At 43.0% G+C, this 20,329-nt stretch overlaps 1 protein-coding gene across 3 annotated transcripts in view; it reads left to right on the top strand.

Moving 5' to 3' along the window:
• LOC110535806 (transient receptor potential cation channel subfamily M member 3) overlaps positions 1-18,126 on the top strand; it is a 208,449-nt gene extending 190,323 nt beyond the window's left edge. For all 3 annotated transcript variants that reach the window (XM_021621100.3, XM_021621102.3, XM_090189132.1), the window contains 4 exons: positions 2,406-2,556; positions 3,661-3,854; positions 10,224-10,356; positions 11,487-18,126. In XM_021621100.3, the coding sequence (XP_021476775.3) occupies positions 2,406-2,556; positions 3,661-3,854; positions 10,224-10,356; positions 11,487-13,029 (2,021 nt within the window). In that variant the 3' untranslated portion in view covers positions 13,030-18,126. The remainder of the gene's footprint in view (positions 1-2,405; positions 2,557-3,660; positions 3,855-10,223; positions 10,357-11,486) is intronic.
• The last annotated feature ends 2,203 nt before the right edge of the window (positions 18,127-20,329 follow it).

Genomic DNA, 20,329 nt, shown 5'->3' on the forward strand with positions numbered 1-20,329 from the left:
AATATAAAGTACTCAGGAAATAGTAGGAGAGATTCCTCTCAGGAAAACAAGTAACATTTACAATGACCGACAAAGACAAATGGCAGAGGGAGATTGGGGATTGGAACCAGGTGTGTGTAATGATGACGAGACAAGATTGGGGTTGATGAGTGAAGGCTGTTTGCCAGCAGTCGGTTCGGCAGTAGCTAGAAGGCCGGCGACACCGAATGCCTGAGCTGGACAGGAGGGAGAGCCAAAGCGAAGGCTGGTGTGACAAACACTTTTTGGGTTACTACGTGATTCCATATGTGTTATTTCATAGTTTTGATGTCGTCACTATTATTCTGCAATGTAGAAAATAGTGAAAACAAATAAAAACCCTTGATTGAGTAGGTGTGTCCAAACTTTTGACTGGTACTGTATACTCCTGAAAAAACATTCCAGCACTTCAGGTGGCAGTAAATCACCAACCTTCACGTTGTGCCTTTTCAGATTATACACACTCCTGCACAGTAGGTGGAAGTCTGCACCTTTTTAGTTTCTTTATGGATCGCCAATAAACTCATAGAATAAGAAGAGATGGCAATAGCCCTCAGTGGCGCTGCCAGTTAATGACCTCCGCCCATACTGTCACAGAAGCGATCAAATGCAAAGATAGGTGTGTCCTCTTTTCCAACTCTATGGATAAGCATGCAGCACGACACGCTGACAGGTCAATAACTGTGTTTCATGGCAGTAGCATTCTTATTTGGTTTCATTTGGTTGATTTATTGATTTATTTTGATGACACTAAATCTCAAAGGAGACTGTCATTGCTCCTTTGACATTTTCATTATTTTGTTTTATTTTGGAAAAGTAAGTTTGCCAGTAAACTCAGTCCTTCACTCATGTCATTTTTCGCAATCCCTCAACGCCAGCTCTGCTTTCACTAGAACAACAGGACTGCAACATCGACAAAATGTAATCTAGACACCCACACTCACAATAATGATAATAATGATACAGGTCAACATGATACGCAAATACTCATACAATAAATACAACCAAACACACACACACACACACACACACACACACACACACACACACACACACACACACACACACACACACACACACACACACACACACACACACACACACACACCTCATTCAAAAGCACAGTTACATATACAGTACACACCTACAGAATGTCAAAAGCACTCCTAAACACATACAGATGTAGGATCTTAATTTGCTCACTCTTTTGTTGCTGCACAGCAGGAAATGCAAACTTGGAGTGTATTCGATATTTAAAAAGTATTCTAAAGATTTTAATTTCCACTTAAAAATGTCAGACCTGATTTGCCATATCAAAACAATTTATCAAACTCCATAAACAAATGTCTATTATAATCCACGCAATAATTTACATTTCCTTTTGCTGCAGTATTACTCCCCGGCTGTATCAAACTGGTTCAAATGAAGATCCTACATCTGTATGTACACAAGATCTAATATTATTCTGTATTCACACACACACACACACACACATCATACCCTTTCATCTACGGCAATCTGTTTTTTCACGTGGTTCAGTTGTCAGATTTGTTAACCCAATTTCTTTGAGTGTAAAAATGCGAGATAAAGAGAAAATTACTTCAGTTCTCTACCTTTGGGCTGCCTTGTGTGATCAATTGAAATCCAGAGATACGTATGAATAGAATGATTATATAATGATTCATAGGCAAACAAACAAATGAGCATCCAAAGTGAAAGTGCTGAGTGTCCCCATTAGAAGCCACAGCAACTGAACCATCACTGATGGAAAAAACATATGATGTATCTTAAATACATTTCAATTACTCTGTAGTATAATCATTATTCAGCTAGGATATGGCACACATATGTGACAATATATTTTAAACATCATTGCCATGTTTAAATATATTGGGAATGCAAGTTATTGCCATGAATATATTTGTTTCTATATTTTGAGATACACATTTCAGCACATAAGACCTTTCCATTCTAGAGCTCACTCCTTCCTATCCCCTCCAAAAAAAAATATGCATATATACAGTATATTATGCCTCTTGTTTGTTTGCAAAACTTGAAGTATTTGTTGGCCTGTTTATTTGTTGGTTTGTTTATTTTAGATGTTAACATAATGATTGTTTGTTCTGTATGATTGCCTGGGTTTGCTTGTATGCATTGTATGGTGACATATTCCTTTCATTTGATTGTGTCTTCATCTTTTATGTTGGCTTGCTTGTCCTGGTCTGTATGTTTATTCGTTTTGGCGCACAATTGGCACAAATGTTTGCATTCATTTATAATGTTCCGTCATAGAAACTCTCTACAGGCTACCCATTTATTTAGTCATAGTTTGTCTTTGTGACACCTTGAGTAACATCCTGAACCTGTGGTTGTGTCATTGTGCTTAGCTCCGTGTGGCCAGAATATCACCGCGGACGACGGGCATGTTGTGATTCTGCCTCCATGTAAGACGGGTGCCTGGATCGTTCCTGCCATCATGGCCTGCTACTTGCTGGTGGCCAACATCCTGCTGGTCAACCTACTCATAGCTGTCTTCAAGTATGTGCTCTCTTTCTGTAGACATACTGCACTCTCTTTATGCCCACTCGGTTATACATACCAGGACCTTGTCCAGAAACGACCCCTTAGCTCCTACACCCCATCCCCAAGACACTTGTGGAGATCTGAGAGGATTTGACAGGTTTAAATACATTGGTAATGTATTTGCTTAAACCTGCCAAATCCTTTCAGCTTGCCAAAATTCCTTGGAGGTAGGATCTCTGGGTGTTTTCTCTGGACGAAGACAAAAATGTGCATGGGATAGGTTTATTTTACTCTCCCTCACCCACATAATTTTTCGGGGCCCTTGCACAACATACTCATATATCACCCGAGTTAGTTAGCTACGTAGGTCATTTCCATCTGTGATCCTTGTTAGTTTTATATAGCCTAACAAGTGAGCGGTTAGGACTTTGATTAGTTATAAACAGTGTGCTGTCTTATAAACCTGTGCTGTCTTTTGAGTGCAGATGGTAGGCTTTCAAATATATAATATGACAGCTGTGTGTAACATGACAACTGCAGTTGCTTAAGTGCTGTTAAATTGCAGCCAAGGTGGCCCATGGCAGAGCATACTGTAGCATATACACACAATAAGATGTTTCATCTCTTATTGAGAGCCATTATAGTGATAATTTACTGTTATTGTGCCTTATTGCCCTCTGTGTGAAATACTGTAGTAAGAACGATCCCCTCCGCATTTCTTGACTTCTTGACCAAGAAATGCAAATGGAAGAAAAGTTCTAATGCAAATAGCGGTAGAGTGTAAGGAACATACTGTTTATACATCTCTGTTTTACTGGCATTTTTGTTCAAATGTAAATGTAGGAAGATTTTTGTGATCTTAATTGTAGTAGTAGTAGTTGTTGTAGTAGTAGTAGCAGGCAAAGTTGTAGTAGTGGCTGTAGTGGTACAAGTTATGGTGACTGTAGATAGGTAGGTGGTATGGTTGAAAGAGGGGTTGAGTGTTTCAAAACATGGCCTTTAAGACATCTTCATAGAAACACATGCATAAAACATGTTGCAACAATGTTTGGTAAATAAACCAAGCTGTTGCATTCTTGGTTGGTTTGACATTTTGGTTGTTTCTGTCTGTTGTCATAGCAACACCTTCTTTGAGGTGAAGTCCATCTCCAACCAGGTGTGGAAGTTCCAGAGATACCAGCTCATCATGACCTTCTACGAGCGGCCCATCCTACCCCCTCCCCTCATCATCTTCAGTCACATGACCATGGTCCTCAAGCACCTGTGCTGTCGCTGGCGGAAGCACGACGATGAAGAGAGAGATTATGGCCTTAGTGAGTACATGGGCTAGGCCTGATACAAATCCTTTAGAAATTGTACATTTACATTTGAGTCATGTAGCAGACACTTGCATCCAGAGCAACTTACAGTTAGTGCATTCATCAAAAAATAGCTAGGTGGGGCAACCACATATCTCAGGTTTTGGAAGACGGACAGGGACTATGCTGTCCTAGCTTTAGGTGGAAGCTGGTTCCACTATTTGGGTGCCAGGACAGAGAAGAGCTTTGACTGGGCTGAGCAGGAGGGGTGGGAGTGGGAGGGCAAAGAAACCAGAGGTGGCAGAACGGAGTGATCGGGTTGGGGTGTAGATTTTGAGCATAGCCTGAAGGTAGGGAGGGGCGGGGTGATATGGGAGAGCTTGGAAAAGGTGAACTCCAGGCAGGCTGCGCTGTTCTGGATAAGTGGCAGGGCTTTGATTGCACAAGTGGGGAACCCAATCAACAGCAAATTGCCTGAATTAGGACATTCGCCACTTCCTGTGTGAGGTAGACTCATACTCTACGGATTTTGTTGAGCATGAACCTGCATGAGCGAGTCACTGCTTAGATGTTAGAGAATGACAGGGTGTTGTCCAGGGTCACGCCAAGGTTTGTTTCACTCTGGGAGGGGGACACAGCAGAGTTGCCAACCATGATGGAGATGTCTTGGAGCAGTCGGGCAGAGGAGCTCCATCTTGTTGAGGTTGAGCTTGAGGTGGTGGGCCAACATCAAAGCTGAGATATTTGCCAGGCACTCGGAGAAGCATGTCGCCACCTGGGTGTCGCATAGCAATGATAGGAGAGACCATGTGAGTTATATGACGGAGACAAGTGACTTGGTGTATAAAAAAGAGGGCCTAGAACTGAACCCTGGGGGACACCAGTAGTGAGAGTACGTTGTGCAGATGCAGATCCTCTACACGTCACCTGGTAGGAGCGGCCTGCTAGGTAGGATGCAATTCAAGAGTGTGCAGAGCCAGAGACACCCTGCCCTGAGTGGGTGGAGAGGAGGATCTGATGGTTCACGGTGTCAGGATGAGAACAGAGAAGAGACAGTCAGCTTTGGCAGTGCGGAGAGCCTCCGTGACACAGAGGAGAGCGGTCTCTGTTGAGTGACCCATCTTTTGGCCTGACTGGTTAGGGAGGGATAGAGACAGAGTTGGTCACACACAGCACACTTAAGTGTTTTGCAAAGAAAAGAAAGAAGGATTCCGGTCTGTAGTTTAACGTCAATGGGGTCGAGGGGATTGACTAGCCATTTTGAAGTCAGAGGGGATGCAGCCAGTGGTCAGTGATGAGTTGATGAAGGAAGTGAGGAATGGGAGAAGGTTTCCAGAGATAGTCTGGCGAAGGGTGGAGGGGATGGGGTCAAGTGGGCAGGCAGGTTGTCGGGCGGCTGGGCCTCACTAGCTACAGATTTCATCTGGAGAGAGAAGGGTGAAAAAGGTCGAGGCGTAGGGTAGTTTTGAGTGGGACCAGTGGACTCAATAGACTGAGTGAATGAGGAGCGGATGCTGTAAACCTTGGTTGGCAAAGTCATCTGCAGGGGGGTATTAAACAGGGAGGAGAAGGTGGAAAAGAGTTTCCTAGGGTTAAAGGCAGAAGCCTTTGATAGAAAGTGGCTTTAGCAGTTGATACAGAGAAAGAGAAGGTAGAGCGGAGGGAGTGAAAGGATGATAGGTCTTCCCGGAAGATAAGTTTTCCTCTATTTTTGCTCAGCTGCCCACAAACACGCAATGAGTCACTCAGCCATGGAGCAGCAAGGGAGGGCCGAGCCAACCGTGAGGAAAGGGGACAGTGCTAGTCATAGAATGCAGAAAGGGAGGGGAGTAGGTTTGAAGAGGCAGAATCAGGAGACAGGATGGAGAAGGATTTAGCAGAAAGGAGAGATGATTGGATAGAAGAGGAGAGAGTAATGGGAGAGAGAGAGCGAAGATGGCGACGGTGCATGACCATCTGGGTAGAGGATGATTGGGAAGGGGTGGAGGAGAAGGAGACAGAAAAGGTAACAAAGTAGAGATCAGAGACCTGGAGGGTGTTGGCAGTGAGATTAGTAGGCGAACAGCCTTTAGTATAAATGAGGTCAAGCGTATTTCCTGCTTTGTGAGTGGGAGGGGATTGGGAAAGGGTGAGGTGAAAAGAGGCAAGGGGGGAAAAGGTGGAAAGAAAGTAATCCAAGGCAGACGTCGGGAGGTTGAAGTCACCGAGTACAATGAGCGGTGCGCCATCATCAGGAAATTAGCCTATCTAGGTGTCAAGCTCATTGAGGACTTTAAGGGCAGCTGGTGGGCAATACACTAAAACCTTTCCCTGTAAATGTACAGCATTTACTGGCAGCAGAGTTGCCAACTTAATAATGTAATTTTGCTTTACAGCAGAGATGAGGTATTATATTTTAGAGTAAGGAAAATAGTATTGTAAAATGTATTACAGCATCTCTACTGTAAAGCAAAATTACAGTATTAAGCTGGCAACTCTGGTGCCAGTATAATGCTGTACATTTACAGTGAAATTCTCCCTGAAATCTAAATGTAAGAAAAACAATACCTAGTGAGATATACATGGCGGAGGCTCAATCAAGCTAGTCGTTTTCATCACTTTTTTATGTAATTCTCGCTGGCACCAAAAGTTTAAAAAGTGTTGATAGCGGGCAGAATGCGGTCAGACCATTAAATAATTGGCATATACATTAATCTTACAGAATTTCCACATGGGCCTATTTAATGACGGGCCTCCCGAGTGGCGCAGTGGTCTAAGCTGTGCCACTAGAGATCCTGGTTCGAGTCCAGGCCCTGTCGCAGCCGGCCACAAACGGGAGACCCATGGGGCGGCGCACAATTGGCCCAGCGTCGTCCAGGTTAGGCGAGGGTTTGGCTGGCAGGGATGTTCTTGTCCCATCGTGTACTAGCGACTCCTGTGGTGGGCTGGGCGCAATGCACGCTGACACAGTCGCCAGGTGTTTCCTCCAACGCATTGGTGAGGCTAGCTTCCGGGTTAAGGGGGCATTGTGTCAAGAAGCAGCGCGGCTTGGCTGGGTTGTGTTTCGGAGGACACACAGCTCTCGAGCTTCAGTTCTCTTGAGTCCGCACTGTAACTACCAATTGGATACCACGAAAAAGGGGTAAAAAACAGAAACTTGTTTTTAACTAGAACAGAAGAATTTATAACAGACTTTTTCAGATATAACATAGTTACAGCAGATCCCCTTTGTGTGGGGTACTTTTAAATGTGCCTTTAGAGGCCATGCAATTCAATACTCGTACTTAAAGCAAAAGCAATATAGGTCAAAAAGTTCACAAATAGAAGGACCAACAGTACAGATAGATAGCAATAAAAACTGTACAATAGAGGCACAGAATAAGTTATAGGAAAAATTAAAGGAACTGGTGGAATATATTCAAGAAAGATCAAGTGTAATATGTTATAAAAAATAAAGCAAACTGGATGTAATATGGAGAACACTGCACCATTCTTTTTAATCTTAAACATAGAAATGCTACAAAGAATAATGTACTGAAACTTGTTACAAATGACAGTCGCCCATGATTCGCCAAACGATCTTTTGAAAGATCATTTTTTTTCTATTGATAATGTCAAATTAACAGCTGTACATAAAGACTTATGTGAAGGCCAAATTACAGAGGAGAAAGTTCTTGCAAATGTAACGGATGTGAAACGGCTAGCTTAGTTAGCAGTGTGCGCTAAATAGCGTTTCAATCGGTGACGTCACTTGCTCTGAGACCTTGAAGTAGTAGTTCCCCTTGTTCCCCTTGCTCTGCAAGTGCCGCGGTTTTCTCTGAGAGTGCCAGGGACTGCTTCACATTGCATATTCGCACCGGCACGGGCTTGGGGGAGTTCTGATTTACTCCGCCACAAACACTCGAATAGGTTACAATCTCTCCCTAGCAGTAACGATACTGGTAAAGGGTTTACCACCCCCACCTTCATAGTGAACTTGCCTCAGGGAGTAACTAACGGAACCCGTACCACTGGGTATTGTATTGTTTAAGGATCCCCATTAGCTGCTGCCAAGGTAGGCTATTCTTCCTGGGGTCCAGCAAATTTAAGGCAGTTATATACAATTAAAAATATTACATTTCATAACACTTTTCACAACACATTAAGTTTGTGCCCTCAGGCCACTACTCTACAACCACATACTGTATCTATAATACAAAATGTACATGTGTGTAGAGTGTGTGTGTTAGCATGTGTACGCGTGGGTCTGTGCCTGTGTGTGTCTCTCTTCACAGTCCGCACTGTTCCATAAGGTGTATTTTTTATCTGTTTTTTAAATCAGATTCTAATGCTTGCATCAGTTACCTGATGTGGAATAGAGTTCTATGCAGCCATGGCTCTATGTACGACTGTACACCTACTATAGTCTGCTCTGGACTAGGGGATTGTGAAGAGACCTCTGGTGGCATGTCTTGTAGAGTATGCATGGGTGTCATTCAACTTGTCAATATTTCTTATAAAATCAAGTAGTGATGAAGTCAATCTCTCCTCTACTTTGACCCATTAGAGATTGACATGCATATTTGTAATGTTAGCTCTTTGTGTACAGTTAAGGGCCAGCCATGCTGCTCTGTTGGCTACTATATTATGATCACTGTATCTGGTTGATTTGGATACTGCTTTGAAGCAGATTTCTGAAGCATTTGTAAAGATGTGATCAATACATGTGGATGATTTCATTCCTGTGCTGTTTGTAACTCCCATGGTAGTTTGACTGATAACCTGAATGAGATGGCAGGCACTGGTTACAGTTCAATGCTTTTTTTGAGTGGACAGCTTGATGAAAGTCAGTCAATATTTAGGTCATCCAGAAAATATACCTCTCTGTTGATATCACATACATTATGAAGTACTTCACACATATTACCACTTGGTACCACTTGGTGGTCCATAGCAACTTCCCACAAGTATTTAACCTTTTCGCATGTGTGTTCCAAATATCTCTAACGGTAGCCCAGAGTGAGTTTTGTGATATGCGTGATGTCAGAATGCGCTCATTGTTCCAACATGTGATTGTTACACAACAGGACAGTTAACACATTTTCCCCCACAAACCAAGACACTAATTATCTGTAGGCTATATTTCATCTTGTCAATTTGAAATTATTTTCTAACAAGTTTTATTTTCTAACAACAGCTTGAATTGAGGTGTGTTCCACCTCATTAATTCACATAGAAGTAGCCCATTTCACTGTTGCGGACAATTTATGTTTGCGGCTTTACTGAACAGGATGAACTAATCTCTTCAATGAGATTTCAAGCATCACCCCAGTGTTTCCCCTGATCAAGTATGCAGACATTTACGTAGTCTAACACAAACTTTTTTTCCCCTGGCACATTTTTTTTGCCTTTATTGTTGTTTTCTTTACAAATAATAACTTTGGACGTGCTAATTCCAATCAAAGTAAGTGCCTTATTTTCTGTATATCGTGTTGTCATTTCTATTGTAGCACAACGTATGTATGTTTGGAACATAATGCATTTACTGTTTTCAAGTACTGGTGACAAATCACGTATTCCGATTCTTGCGTAGATAGTAATGGACACATATGATGTGTATAAAATAGTTTTTTGAAAGTTGTACTGATTATGATGAGCTAATGCTAAAATATTTATGTGTGGCGCCATGTTTGTTGGCGTTATACAATGCATCCTGGGTGTCACGTAAAAGTCTGTCAGAATTGAATTAAGATGTAGTAACAAAATGAGGTGAGGGATGGTTCACTCATCTTTCGAGTAAACCTCCGGAAGTGAATGATGTAGATGACAAACCCCCTTCAACATGCTGCAAACAGACCAAACTCATCTCCTCTGCCTATCTTTGGTTGACCCCCAAAAAATATATACTTGGCGACGCGCACAAACTACCCGTCGTCGGATTTCTTTAGATTTTTTAGAAAGTGTTTTACTCAATTATTTGGATCAATGGTGAGCACACCGATGATGTGATGAATTGAAAATAGTCCTTTCTATTAGCTAATTCATATTATGGTTTCTGTCAGCCGGGAGTTAGCTAAATATGACATCTTCTGTTACCTCAATCTTTCCTCAGTTAGCACTAGGACTGTTGTAGCCTACATTTTCTGGTTTGGATGATTGTGTTATGCTGTCACCACTTCTGTGAATGTCTGAAAATTGCATCCAAAAATAAACTGGACACTCAGACTTTAGGGGAACATTAAGAGTAACATTATTAAAACGTTATCTCTCCCTAGAATTGTTAGTTGGGTAGCTAGCAAGACAAAAACTATACTTATCGCTCCTTGAGATATCCTCTAGCGATAGATTGATCTATCCTTCCTTGTTTCTGCTTATCCTTCCATTTCTGCTTATCCTTCCTTGCTTTTCATCATCCTTCCATCACAGAGCTCTTCATCACTGAAGACGAGCTGAAGAAAGTTCATGACTTTGAGGAGCAGTGCATTGAAGAGTACTTCCGTGAGAAAGATGACCGCTTCAACTCTTCGAATGACGAGAGGATCCGAGTGACGTCAGAGAGGTTGGACATGAGCAAACACAATCCTGTCATGCTTAAGTACAACACGTGATGTAGGCTCTTCCTTTTTGTCAGCAAATCACTTCCTCATCCTCACAGTGTATGAAAAATACATGAACAAAGGTTCCAAAAACACCCAAATACGTCCTTTTAGAAACTCTCAGTATAGTGATGCAGGTTTTTAGATGTTGTATACATAAAATTGTGTCATTACGAACTTTATCCACAATTGAATATTCAGTTTTGTGCAACTTGAGTAATTTCCGCTATCCATCTGTTCCATTCTCCGTGTAGCCTGCTGCTACAGGTAACTGCCAAAATTAGGGAAACACATTAATAGGGTATTGGGCCACCACGAGCCGCCAGAAAAGCTTCAATGCACCTTGGCACAGATTCTACAAGTGTCTGGAACTTCCTGTGTGGAAGCTCTGCATGCTGTCAATATACTTTGTGTCCCTAATTTATTCAAGTGTTTCCTTTATTTTCACAGTTACCCGTAGAATGGACGACGTGGTATTGGTAGAGTCGCAAAAAAAATGGAATATAATGTTGCGGATAAATTTCGGAACGACACAATTTCATGAGTACAAAAGCTAAAGACTTGCATCAGCGTACTGAGGGCTTTGCCGTTTCTAAAATGATGTATTTGGGTGTATTTTGAGCCTTTGTTCATGTTTTTTTTCCGTCCCCCACACTACACAACGAGAATGAAGAAGTGATTTGCTGGTTTGGGTAAGTTTCTCAAAAACAGTGTCTGGACTTTTCTATAACATGCCATTATTTGGTTCAAATACCCTATTTGGTTCTAAAAAAATAACTTATTCTTTAAGTACATCACATGATAGGCTCTTACTTTGCTGCCATTATTTCCAGTCATGGACAATATAATCACTTTCACCCCCTCCTCTCTCTCACCCCCCTCTCTCTCACTCACCCTTCTTTTTCTCCCCCTTCCCCCTCCTCTCTCTCTCTCTCCCCCTCCTCTCTCTCTCTCTCTCTCCCTCCCACCCGCTCCCCTCTCTCTCTCTCTCTCTCTCTCTCCCCCCCTCCTCTCTCTCTCTCCCCCCTCCATCTCCCTTCTCTCTCCGCTTTCTCTCTTCTCTCTTTCTCTCTCTCTTCTCTGTCTGTTGCAGAGTGGAGAATATGGCTATGCGTCTGGAGGAGGTGAATGAGAGAGAACATTTCATGAAGGCATCTCTACAGACCGTGGACATCCGTCTGGCCCAGATGGAGGAGCTGATTGGTCGGATTGCTGTGGCTCTGGAGCGAGTCACGGGAGTGGAGCAGGGAGAGGTCAACAAGGCCCGCTCTCGCACCTCCTCCGACTGCACAGACTCAGCCTACGTGCTGCGTCAGGGTGAGTGCCCAGATGCAGCATACTTTTTGCGCCAGAGCAGCTTCAACAGCCAAGAGGGGAACTCCTACCGACTCAATGAAGGTGCAGAGGGCTCCATGTCGCCGCCCTCCCCCACCAGTCTGGCCATGCGCACACGCAGCCACTCTTTCTACGTGGGGGGAGGTCGCGAGCGAGCCGGGGCCGACCGGGCTCACCGTTTCCTCAAGGAGCACTCCTTCAGCCTGCAACGAGCCAATAGTTCACAGTCGGTGGCCTTGTGCTCTGCCCCCAAGGAGTCTAAGCCCCTCCCACTGGCCACGCTGTCCGTCTCCCAGCAGCACCGCCCCTCTTCCTGCGTCGACATCTTTGTGTCGGCATCCGAGGAGGAGGGGCCAGCCAAGGTCTTCTTCGACCCACTGAGGATGGCCCCTCCCCTCCGGCCTGACTCCTCGCTCCACTCTGAGATTATGGAGGCGGTGCTGTCGAGCGGGAGGGACTATGGTGGAGGCAGTGGGTTGGGCGACAGACACTCTGAGGGTGGGGCCGTGTTCGAGGACAGCGTGGCTGCAGACCTGTCACTATGCTCCGCCAACCTGCTCCCAGATAACACTGTGCCGCTCTGGGAACTGGACCCCTCTCCTCCACCATCAGCGGGCCTACTGGAGCGCTCCAAAAGCAGCCGCTACCTGTCCACTGGCGGCGGGGGCTACCTGGAAGAGCCTCAGCTGGTCAAGTCTCACAGCCTCATGTTCACACCGCGAGGGTGCTATGGAGGCCTAGGGGCAGGAGTTCAGGTCAAAGCGGCTGAGTACTCCAGCATCACCGACTGCATAGACACCAGGTGTGTCTCTGCCCCTTACTCCACCGACGACTGTTGCCACTCCCCCGGAGGCTCCACCTCATTCCCCTTTGACAAGCCCCCTGACATGAGCTCCTCCCACCCAGAGCGCGAGGCCGAGCTCAGCCACACAGAGTCAGAACCTGAAGACCTAGAGGAAATGGTCCCTGCCCCCGAGCCCCGTCGCACAGGGAGTGGCTTAGGAGGGGCGAGTGGAACCCCCTTCTGCTCGCCCTTCTCCAGGCTGGAACGAGCCAACAGCTGCTCCTCAGACGACTCCTCCCACCCATCCTTGGCACCTCCTCCCCACAGAAAAAGCCTGTCGGTCAGTGAGAGGATGGAGAGGGGTGCAGACCATGGGGTTCTGGGGGAACCCAGGAACCCCTTCCTGAGGAGCAAGTCTGGGGCGCGGTCTGACGCCAAGACAGACAGCCTCTCCATGAGGAAGCTGACCACCCCCTCTGCGTTCCGCAGCTTCAACAGCAGACACAACTACACGTGACAATTATGAAGGGAACAACAATGGGACAGGGCACATTCTGTTATACAGGACCATAGGGCTGGCTGGGGGGAAAGCAAGGTCTATGGGGAGGGAACCTACCAGTCTTAAACAAAGTGCTATGAAGCTAGGGTAGTTCTTACCTCCTCCTCAAGCTGACTCTCATTGCGTGTTTGGTAATGGAGGCTATGTACCGTGTCTGTGTACCATTTTTTTTGTCAAGTCAACACACTAATGCATCACATGTCACAGAACACTAGTCTAGTCCACATAGAAAGTATAGAGAATTTTTTGGGGACTAATAACAGGTTAGCCAGAGTCTTTAGAAAATGATCAACTTGGCCACCTGACAATATATGACTGTAGGTCAGTATTGCCAAATTTCCTCAGGTTCTCCTTATTTTCTCTTTGCCCTTAAACCGCCCATACCCATGGATATGACTCTTTGCTTTTGTGCTTCCACCACAGACATAGCACTGCATGCTACTGTAACTGCATGCTACAACAGCAGCATAATTTGTAACCTAGTCTCCAGGGTAATTGTACGTATCGCATATAAGCCTGAAACGCCAACTACTAAAATCTGGCCTATGTGGTATTGAAAAACAGTCATGGCTCCGAAATAAAAAAAAACTTGTGGAGAGCTGAGGTGTTCGGAGGGAGGTGATTGATTAGAAATAAAGCCAATGGCTATGGGTCAGGACTTTTTCCTGATCGTTCTATTGGGTTAATGAAGGCCATGTTGGAAGCTTTGGTCCACCAGACCATCTGAACATTAGGGGGAAGGGTCAGGTGAACTAGATTACAGCAGTAGTGACTGTAGTAGAACACACATAGAGACCAGTCAAACGTTTTTTTATTTTTTATTTTTAATTGAAACTTTATTTAACTAGGCAAGTCAGTTAAGAACAAATTCTTATTTACAATGACAGCCTACTGGGCAACAGTGGGTTAACTGCCTTGTTCAGCGGCAGAGCGGCAGCTTTTTATCTCGTCAGCTAGGGGATTCAATCCAGCAGACTTTCGGTTACTGGCCCAACACTCTAACCACTAGGCTACTTGCCACCCCAAACTGGTGGTGCAGGTTGAATTTCTGGATATAATAGGGCTCTATTATGTATAATGCATGTCCCTGATTTAAAATCCATGCACACTGACAGTCAGGTAGCATTGACCCAACAGAGTTCCAGGGCACTAAAATATATTACCTACATGACCTCAGTAACAAGTAAGATGGAATATTTAGTTAAATGTAGATTCATCGTAAGTGTCTATCTATTTACTTGCGTTGTCCAATCCCCAGTCACGTGGGTTTATTGTCACTGTGGCCTACAGTGTAGAGGAGTAAACACGCACACACACATAATCATACATGCACTCAAGGTGTATGGAATGGGTGAAGGAAATCCAAAACAATTCCTCTAATGTAACAGATTGTTTGACAGCACCAGCACCATCCCAATGTTATAAGTATTTCCCTTAGATCGCCTTTTCTCAGTAAAAAAAACTCAGAACTGGACACAAGAGGGAGATGTGACCCTATTTGGAGAGTCCTTCATCCTAAGCAGTATGCCCACTATGAAATTGCAACACTTCAAAATCAAAACGATTAAAGTAGCCTTTTTAGCAACCAAACATCATACATGACATCATACATGACTGGTAATAATACCCATTCCTTTCATTTCTGTGGCAGCAGCATTCTGTTGCTTGGGTCTGACATCAGTCTCAAGTAGCCAGACATTTTAATCTCCTGTCCGGTATGAATAGTGAGCTTCAAGATGAGGAGGCTGGAAAGCTAGACAGACACTGGCCTATGAACTAACTTTGGATCCGTCCTTCTTACCTTTTTTTTTGCAGTCATTCATGATTTCTTCTATTCAAATTGAAGCACCAGACTAACCAATGTAATCACCTAGAATGCTTAAACTTGAACCGGCAGAAAATTGTCTGCAAAAATGTGTAGGACTACAGAATAGTTATTTGAAACATTTGCAAAAGAGTCAGCTCTATGAATCGTATGCCTTTTATGAGAGGTAGAGACACCTTTCAAGTTAATAGAAACAAGAAATGGCAGAGAACCGGTGTTTTTTTTTTAAATCCCTTAATTTATTACAACGCATACTAATCTGACTGGTGTGGAATGCCTGTTACCACATGTTTGTAAAGACGGAACTAGATGAGTAACATTTACATCACAGGTTCTCAACAAATGAGATACGTTTGTGTTTTATATTTGATCAGTATTACATCACTTTAATTGAATTACATTGCAATTGTTTTGATTGCTTATATTGCCCTATTTTTTTTTGCTTACAATGAATAATTGAATGGCTGTTTGAAATACGAACTGACTATTTATACCTTCTCAGTGCCATTTTGTCAAATTTAAAGTATTGAATTATTACAAGCTTTTAACATGTATAAAAGGTGTCACCTATAAGCACTGATGTATTATATGGTTTACTTAATATATCATGTGATTAATTACTATATTGTACATTGCAATCACAAGTATTGAATCATTTGTTTATATTGTATGTTCTTGAGCAGCTGTCAAAGAGAAAGAAAAATATATTTTTTAATGTAAGTTGGATATTTTAAAGCAATACTCCTCTACAAGCATTACCAAACTGAGGGTGCCTTTCAAGCATGGAGTGGCTATTTGAAAATCACAGTAATTAAAACATTTACATGAAATCTGCACATTTATTTTGTTTGTAACTTTTCTCGCGAATCTAGTTACACAATTAGGACCCATGGTATTATGTTCCTGAATTTCTTAACTGTGGGGATAATGCAGTCCAAGTGGTTACAGCGTTTTGTCGTACACTGGAGAAAAACATTGATTTCATGGCTAAGAACATGTGCAAGACCTAGGAGATAGACCTAGGAGATAGACCTAGGAGGTGACACTGGCACTCTTTGCCTTTTGATAGTTTTTTTGGAGATGGGGGGGACTGGCTGCTCTCTGTGTATCTTCACTCTTGGTCTGAATGTTTAATTTGCCTTATCAATGTCCAATATTATTGAATGGGTATTTTCACACGTTTCCTAAACTGCTTCTTTGTTTTGTAAGGATGTAGATGTGCAAGTGACAGTCAACAGATGGAGGAAATGTGTTGTAAAGTAAGGAATATTCCAATCTCTCTTGAGCAGACAGGCCTCCGCTAATCACTGTGCGTATGCATTCAACCCAAATTCTCATGGGACCTTAGATCTATATTTTTTGTGTGTAAGGAAATGTAAAATGACCTCTCTCTTCAGTTGTGTTCCATGAAACCAAACCCTCCCGCCCCTTTTGTGGACACAGGAGTCAAAGGTAAAACCAACTAAAACCAACAATGAGCTTTAATACAATCACAAAGTGTGAAGAATATTCCGTTCAGCTTGTGCTTTTGTTCAAAACCAGTGTAAGAACATCCAACAACTTTCAGGTGCAGGGTGCATATAGTCATGAAAAGAAAACTGCACAATGTTGGATTCTCATGTTGTTAGTTGTTGGTGCGGTTTTGTCTCACAATACACGGAATAGTTCACTTTTACAAAATGTTTCGTAAATAAATAAGCTAAAGTTTAAAAAAGTGAACAAACTGTTCAAAAGATGTCTGAACACCATTGAACACACTCGTTGAAGGAACATTGCATTGCAATAGAAGAGTGATAAGGTGAAGGTCTGGTTCCCCTTTGGGTTTTAGTCCAGGCACTGGTTTGGATCCTGGGTCCTTTAATTAACCTCAGTGAATGGGCTCTTAGCACTCACGGGGACAAAATAAGTATTTTTGTTTTCCTTATGGAAAGGGGGCATGCAAGGACAAACATGTCCATAGCACTTCTAAATCATGTGTAAATGCTCTGTAAATGTTTGCTCTGTTGTACAATACACTACGATATCAAATAAAAGGGAGATCTATGTACTGTACCAGTCAAAAGTTTGGACACATCTACTCATCCAAGGTTTTTTTGTACATTTTTACTATTTTCTACATTGTAGAACAATAGTGAAGACATCAAAACTATGAAATAACACGTATGGGACTAAAAAAGTGTTAAACGAATCAAAATATATTTTAGATTTTAGATTCTTCAAGTAGCCAACCTTTGCCTTGATGACAGCTTTGCACACTCTTGTCATTCTCTCAACCAGCTTCACCTTGAAGGAGTTCCCACATATGCTGAGCATTTGTTGGCTGCCTTTCCTTCACTCTGCGCTCCAACTCATCTCAAACCATCTCAATTGGTTTGAGGACGGATGATTGAGCTGTTCTTGCCAAAATATGGACTTGGTCTTATACCAAATAGGGTTATCTTCTGTCTACCAACCCTACCTTGCCACATCACAACTGATAGGCACAAACGCATTAAGGAAAGAAATTCCACAAATTAACCTATAACACGGCACACTTGTTAATTGAAATGCATTAAGGGAGATTACCTCATGAAGCTAGTTGAGAGAATGTCAATAGTGTACATAGCTTTCATCAAGTGAAAGGGTGGCTACTTTGAAGTATCCAAAGTATTAAATATATTTTGATTTGTTTAACACTGTTTTTGGTTACTACTGTACATGATTCCATATGTAACCTGGAATGAGTAGGTATGTCCAAACGTTTGACTGGTACTGTATGTCTGAGGACACATATGACAGTAGCCTAATACTGAGAATTTTGCCAATGCGATCCAACGAAACCTAATGTACAGTATTTTCTCAATATTTTCCTATACTGTATCATACAGTTTTGTGAATGATAGATTATGGTTATAATTCAAAGAGGTTTTCGTTTCCCCTCAGTCTGTTGGAGAGTAGGCTACTTGTATCCTAAAGGGGCGTCCAAGCACATTTCTGCAATAATGCTGATATTGTAGTTTTACTTGAGGGGACTTATCTTCCAGCAGTCTCACTTTATTTAGTGTCCTTTAATGCATGCAGTTCTTCCACTGATTATGTACAGAAATACATTGTGAAATTGATATGAGAGAGAGAGATTTTAAATGACCTCACGGTAGTGATTATTTGGATGCAAATGCAAATCTGTATTCTTCAATATGAATAGGATCATGTCTGGCATGCATGATTAAATAAAGAAATGAATACATAAATATGGTGTCTCCATGGCAGGTTATTTTTCAATGTGTTATGAAAACGATGTATCGTGTTTACCAGGAACACCGGTAATAATGTTATAACTAACTTGTGACTTTGTTGTTAAAGTGATAGTTCACCCAAATGACATATTGGTTTCCTTACTCTGTAAGCAGTCTACGGAAAAGGTATGAAAGCAATCAACGTATTGGTTTTATTTTCCTGGCACTGTTTTTAAATGCTAACATTTTAGTGCTTTAACTTTTGTGGCACAAATCCGAAGAAAGTCATGGTACCTACATTAACATTTTTCACACATCAAGCTCAAATCATCCATATCTGAAATTGATTGGGTAGCTCAACTGATTGGGTAGCTCATGATTTGGTCATGATGTCAAAAAATGCTAATATAGGTACAATGACTTGCAATTTATTTGTGCCACAAATGCTAAAACGTTAGCATTTGGAAATAATGCAATGGGAAACAAAACCAAAGCATGGATGCTGTCATCCTTTTCCATAGACTGCTTACAGGGTACGGAAACCAATAAGTAATTTGTAATTTGGGTGAACTATCCCTTTAACATCAAAGAGAAACAATGCTTAGTCAATGGAGCACAATTCTCTGCAGTAGTGACCACATATTATCACCCAGTTGTTCCTAAAATCACAGTAGTAGCCCAGTCTTATATAGATGCTGACTGCGGGTTCTCTGAACGGACATCATTCACTGAATGGACCACATTCACAGTCATTGATAATTCAAAGTTAGACTCCCTTGTGACATTGTGTTGTTTTGAATGTAGGCTACCTGGGACTGCAGATATATGAAAACAAAGAGAAGATGCCAAACTTTGAGGAAAGTGGTCAAGAGGGGTTCAGCTGCAACATTATCTCTCAGAGCAGTCATCCCTCAGTGTAAGACCCACAGATGATGCAATCTCTATTGCACTCCACACTGCTCTTTCCCACCTGGACAAAAGGAACACCTATGTGAGAATGCTATTCATTGACTACAGCTCAGTGTTCAACACCATAGTGCCCTCATAGCTCATCACTAAGATAACGTTCCTGGGATTAAACACCTACCTCTGCAACTGGACTTCCTGATGGGCCGCCCCCAGGTGGTAAGGGTAGGTAACATCACATCTGCCACGCTGTTCCTCAACACGGGGGCCCTTCAGGGGCTCAGTCCCCTCCTGTACTCCCTGTTCACTCATGACTGCATGGCCAGGCACGACTCAAAACACCATCATTAAGTTTGCTGATGACACAACAGTGGTAGGCCTGATCACCGACAACGATGAGACGGCCTGTAGGGAAGAGGTCAGAGACCTGACCATGTGGTGCAAGGACAAAAACCTCTCCCTCAACGTAATCAAGACAAAGGAGATGATTGTGGACTACAGGAAAAGGAGGACCGAGCACGCTTCCATTCTCATCGATGGGGCTTAAGTGGAGCAGGTTGATAGCTTCAAGTTCCTTAGCGTCCACATCACCAACAAACTAACATGGTCCAAGCACCAAGACAGTCGTGAAGAGGGCACGACAAACCTATTCCCCCTCAGGAGACTGAAAAGATTTGGCATGGGTCCTCATATGCTCAAAATGTTTTACAGCTGCACCATCGAGAGCATCCTGACGGGTTGCATCACTGCCTGGTATGGCAACTGCTCGGCCTCTGACCGCAAGGCACTACAGAGCGTAGTGTGTACAGTCCAGTACATCACCGGGGCCAAGTGTCCTGCCATCCAGGACCTCTATACCAGGCGGTGTCCGAGGAAGGCCCTAAAAATTGTTAAAGACTCCAGCCAACCTACTCATAGACTGTTCTCCCTGCTACTGCATGGCAAGCGGTAGGATGGATTTCACTTCAGCAGTGATACATTCATTAACTTCTTAAGGAAAAGATGATCATTAGAAAGCAAATTACGGACTCCTCTTTAAATCTGCGTATTCCTCCAAAGCTCAGTTGTCCTGAGTCTGCACATCTCTGCCAGGACCTAGGATCAAGGGAGACACTCACGTGTTTTAGTACTATATCTCTTGACACAATGATGAAAGCAATCATGGCCACTAAGCCTTCAAGCTGCATACTGGACCCTATTCCAACTAAACTACTGAAAGAGCTGCTTCCTGTGCTTGGCCCTCCTATGTTGAACATAATAAACGGCTCTCTATCCACCGGATGTGTACCAAACTCACTAAAAGTGGCAGTAA

This window comes from Oncorhynchus mykiss, chromosome 11 (genome assembly GCF_057628025.1).
Source record: "Oncorhynchus mykiss isolate SJ-2025 chromosome 11, ASM5762802v1, whole genome shotgun sequence".
NCBI lineage: Eukaryota > Metazoa > Chordata > Actinopteri > Salmoniformes > Salmonidae > Oncorhynchus > Oncorhynchus mykiss.